The following is a 3,938-nucleotide window of genomic DNA, read 5'->3' as shown; positions in this document are numbered from 1 at the left end:
TCCATGAAGAAGGAAGAAGAGGGCCCTAATCCTGGAAAGGCTTGATCCAGCATTGTAGGGGAGTACCAGGACAGAGAAAAGGGTGGGGGAAAGATAGGAGAATGGATGGAGGGAAGAGGACTTATGGGACATATGGGGGGGGTGGACTGGGAAAAGGGAAAGCTTTTGGAATGTAAGCAAAGAATATAGAAAAAAAAGAAATCTAAAACTGAAAAAAAAAATGGGACCCCAGAACTTGTGGGAGCAGCCAAGCAGTGATTGGTCTAATTTGAGGCCTTTTCCACAAAAGGGAGCCCATGCCCAATACTTCCTGGATAACCATGAATTAGAGGCTAGTTCAACTAGGCATAGAAAAAAAATCAATAAAATGATTCCAGATGATTTTCTGCTATACTCATAAATCAGTTTGTAGCCTAGGCAGCATCAAGGAGAATTTTAGCAGCTATGATAGGAGGACATGTACAGATCCATGCCCAACTACTGGGTGGGTAAAAGTCAAAATGGAGATCTCTATCAAGTCCCTCCCCTTGGAGCTCAGAGAACTGCACAGAAGAAGGGAGAGTTATTGGAGCCATAATAGCTGAGAATACCAGAACAACAGCCACAGAATCAAATAAGCAAAGCTTATAGGTGCTCATACAGACTGATTCAACAAACATGGAACCTGCATAGGTCTATGCTAGGTTCTTTGCATATATATTATGGTTTTTAGCTTGACAATGTTATAGGACTGCTAACAGTGGGAGTGGGGATGTCTCTGATACTTTTGCCTTCTCTTGGGACCATTTTTTTCCTACTGGGTTACCTCCCCCAGTCCTAATACAAGGAATTGTGTCTAGTCTCAATGTAACCTGCTATGCTGTATTTGGTTGATATCCTTGGGAGGCTTTCTCATTTCTGAAGGAAAACAGAGGAGGAGTGGATATGAGAAAGATGTATGGAGGGAGGGAAAATTGTGGTTGGGATGTACTGTATGAGAGAAACATAAAATATAAAAGAAAAAAAGAAATTAAAATGTATAGTTAAGAAGGAATAAGGAAGGAAAGAAGGAAGGAAGAAAGGAAGGAGGGAAGGAAGGAAGGAAAGAAGGAAGGAAGGAGGGAGGGAAGGAAGGAAGAAGGAAGGAAGGAAGGAGGGAGAGAGGGAGGGAGGGAAGGAAGGAGGGAGGGAGGGAGGAAAGGAAGGAAGGAAGGAAGGAAGGAAGGAAGGAAGGAAGGAAGGAAGGAAGGAAGGAAGGAAGGAAGGAAGGAAGGAAGGAAACTATCCAGATTCTGAAACATTGAACTCCAGGGTCTTCTCATCCAGATGTCTTATTTTTAGATTTATGTCTACTCTCTTAAATTTATAAACATCTATCACTTGTTATTCTGCTAATATGATTTCTATTCAATTTCAGGAATTATTACAACTAGTATGAAAATAAATGTCAGAAATATAACATGAGTTATTTTTCATGTCTACTTCCCAAGCCCTAAAAGGTGCATGGAATACAAAATATATTTTCAAAACACAAACGCCAAATGCATGTACAAATGGCATAAGTTAATTTCATAGCAAGAAACACAGTCTCCTATTTATGAGAGAGTGCTTTCCCATTGGATATTTTTTGGACAAATACTATAACACTTACTTTGTTTAATTTCCATATTGTGTATAAGTTTAAGAAAATGGCTATCTTGTTGCTTCTTCCCTCCTTCCTTCCCAAACATACTTCCTTACTTCCTGATTCTCCCTTCTTCCATTTGCAAATAAAAAAAAAAATGCCCTTCACATTTCTGTCTTCATTTTAATTTTCTTTCCAGGGTCTTTTAAATAATCAATTGGATGGAACACATAAAAATGATATGAAAAGAAGAAAAAGAAAGAGAATGTCATGAAACAAGAAAAATCTTGAAGAAAATTTTTTTCTCTACATATCTCTGTCATTATTAACAAACTCACATTGCCATCTCCCAAAATGCTATTTTGAAGTTATTCTCCTGAAAGCCCCTTTCACATCCTTGTTTCTCAGGCTGTATATGATGGGATTCAGCATGGGAGTCACTGCTGAGTAGAACACTGAAATCATTTTATCCTTTTCATTCATTATCTTGGCATTTGGTCTCATGTAGGCAAATATTGCTGAGCCATAGAAGAGACCAACAACAATGAGGTGGGAGCCACAGGTAGAGAAGACCTTGAGCCTCCCCTCCCCAGACTGCATCTGAATCACAGTGGAGATGATATTCCAGTAGGAGGTGAGGATGAGGGAGACAGGTGCTAGGAGGATTACCACACCCATTGCAAAGATGGCCATTTCGGTGCTGTAAGTATCTGCCGAAGCCAGCTTCAGGAGGGCAGGAGGTTCACAGAAAAAGTGGTTAATGACATTGTTTCCTCGATAAGGAAGATGCAATGTGAATGTAGCATCTACCAGGGACACCAGCACACCACTGGCCCAGGACCCTGCAGCCAGCTGGATACACACCCAGTGTGTCATGATGGTGGAGTAGTGGAGAGGCTTGCAGACAGCCACATAGCGGTCATAGGACATCACTGCTAGAAGGGCACAATCTGTACACCCTACCAGAAGTAACATGACTAATTGTATGGAGCATCCAGCAAAAGAAATGGTCTTTCTCTTCACCAGGAAGTGAACGAGCACCTGGGGCACTGTGGTAGTGGAAAAGCAGAGATCAGCAAAGGACAGGTTTCTAAGGAAAAAGTACATAGGGGTGTGGAGTCTGGGGTCTGCATGGATGAGCACGATGATCAGCAGGTTTCCCAGCACAGTGAGCAGGTAGATGAGGAGGAAGAGGAAGAAGAGCAGGACTTGGGTCTGTGGGTCCTGTGAGAGGCCCAGGAAGATGAATTCTGTCACAGAGGTTCTGTTGTCTTCACCCATGAATGGCTGTTTGTCTCTGCATCAAGGAAAGAAACACACACATCAATTGTTTCAGAACATCTGAATGACTTAGATATTTTAATCATGCTCCCCAACATCGAACTATGTTTTAAGTCTGAATTTTAGTTTGTTTAGTAGGTTGACAGTTGGAAGTCTGTTTGAACCCTTCTCTTCTTAGATCTTCTTTTTTATTTGTATTTATTGCATTTTTTCTTTTATTAGATATTTTCTTTGTTTACATTTCAAATGTTATCCCTTTTCCTAGTTTCTCCTCAGAAAACACCCTATCCAATGCCCCCCCCCCCCCCGCTCACCAACCCACCCACTCCCACCTCCCAGTCCTGGTATTCCCCTATACTGGGGCACTGAGTCTCCTAATTAGCTCTGGTTAAAAAACAAAGAATCCTTCTCAATGTGTGCAGTCATTGTCCAAACCCCCTGATAACTCATGTCTCTCAGAAAACCATAGTATTGCTCAAAGTCCCCCTGGCCTTTTATCTATATTTCTATGTAAAGAAACTGGTGTGTCTGTAAACCAGGTTAGATTTCTACACTATTAAGTGACGACATTTATGAAAACTTACTTTTCTCATAGTTATAAGTAAATACTAACGGAACACTCGGGGAGAGAAATACAAGCTGTCGAGATGTCCGCGATCCTTTCCTTTGCCTAACCCTTCTATATTTATTTTCACTTTGAAAAGAGTACTGGAGAATATTAAAAATTGCTGCCTCTTGTAAGGTTTTACTTGTAAGGTTTTACAAGTACATGTAAAATACTATATTTTTAGCAACACCCAATATATGCTGCATATTCTTTCTTCTCCTTTTGCACAAAACCTTTTGACAAAACAGAAACAAGAGCGAGACACACAAACTTAATATAATGGGTGCCTCTAACTGCCAAGAATTTCCAGTCTGTTTCTTTCACTTTTTAAAATCCAAATTTTTCTAAGTATTTTATGAACTTTATTATCAAAAACTTGAAAATGAAAAGCATCACACACCACATTAAACATAACCAAAGACTATACATTAAATGAGTTTTTAAACC

General features: G+C 40.2%; 1 protein-coding gene across 1 annotated transcript; it reads right to left on the bottom strand.

Annotated features, from left to right (window-relative positions):
* Nucleotides 1–1,960: 1,960 nt before the first annotated feature.
* On the bottom strand, nt 1,961–2,884 carry LOC127680191 (olfactory receptor 2D3-like). Its single transcript, XM_052175756.1, has one exon. The coding sequence runs from the start codon at nt 2,882–2,884 to the stop codon at nt 1,961–1,963; it is 924 nt and encodes a 307-aa protein (XP_052031716.1).
* Nucleotides 2,885–3,938: the final 1,054 nt, after the last annotated feature.

Source organism: Apodemus sylvaticus, chromosome 1 (genome assembly GCF_947179515.1).
Source record: "Apodemus sylvaticus chromosome 1, mApoSyl1.1, whole genome shotgun sequence".
Lineage (NCBI taxonomy): Eukaryota > Metazoa > Chordata > Mammalia > Rodentia > Muridae > Apodemus > Apodemus sylvaticus.
The sequence above is the reverse complement of the archived record's forward strand: the minus strand, read 5'-3'. Positions and strand labels throughout refer to the sequence as shown.

Coding starts and splice junctions, on each gene's coding strand:
- LOC127680191 (XM_052175756.1), bottom strand. CDS start 2,884: ATGGGTGAAGACAACAGAACCTCTGTGACAGAATTCATCTTCCTGGGC.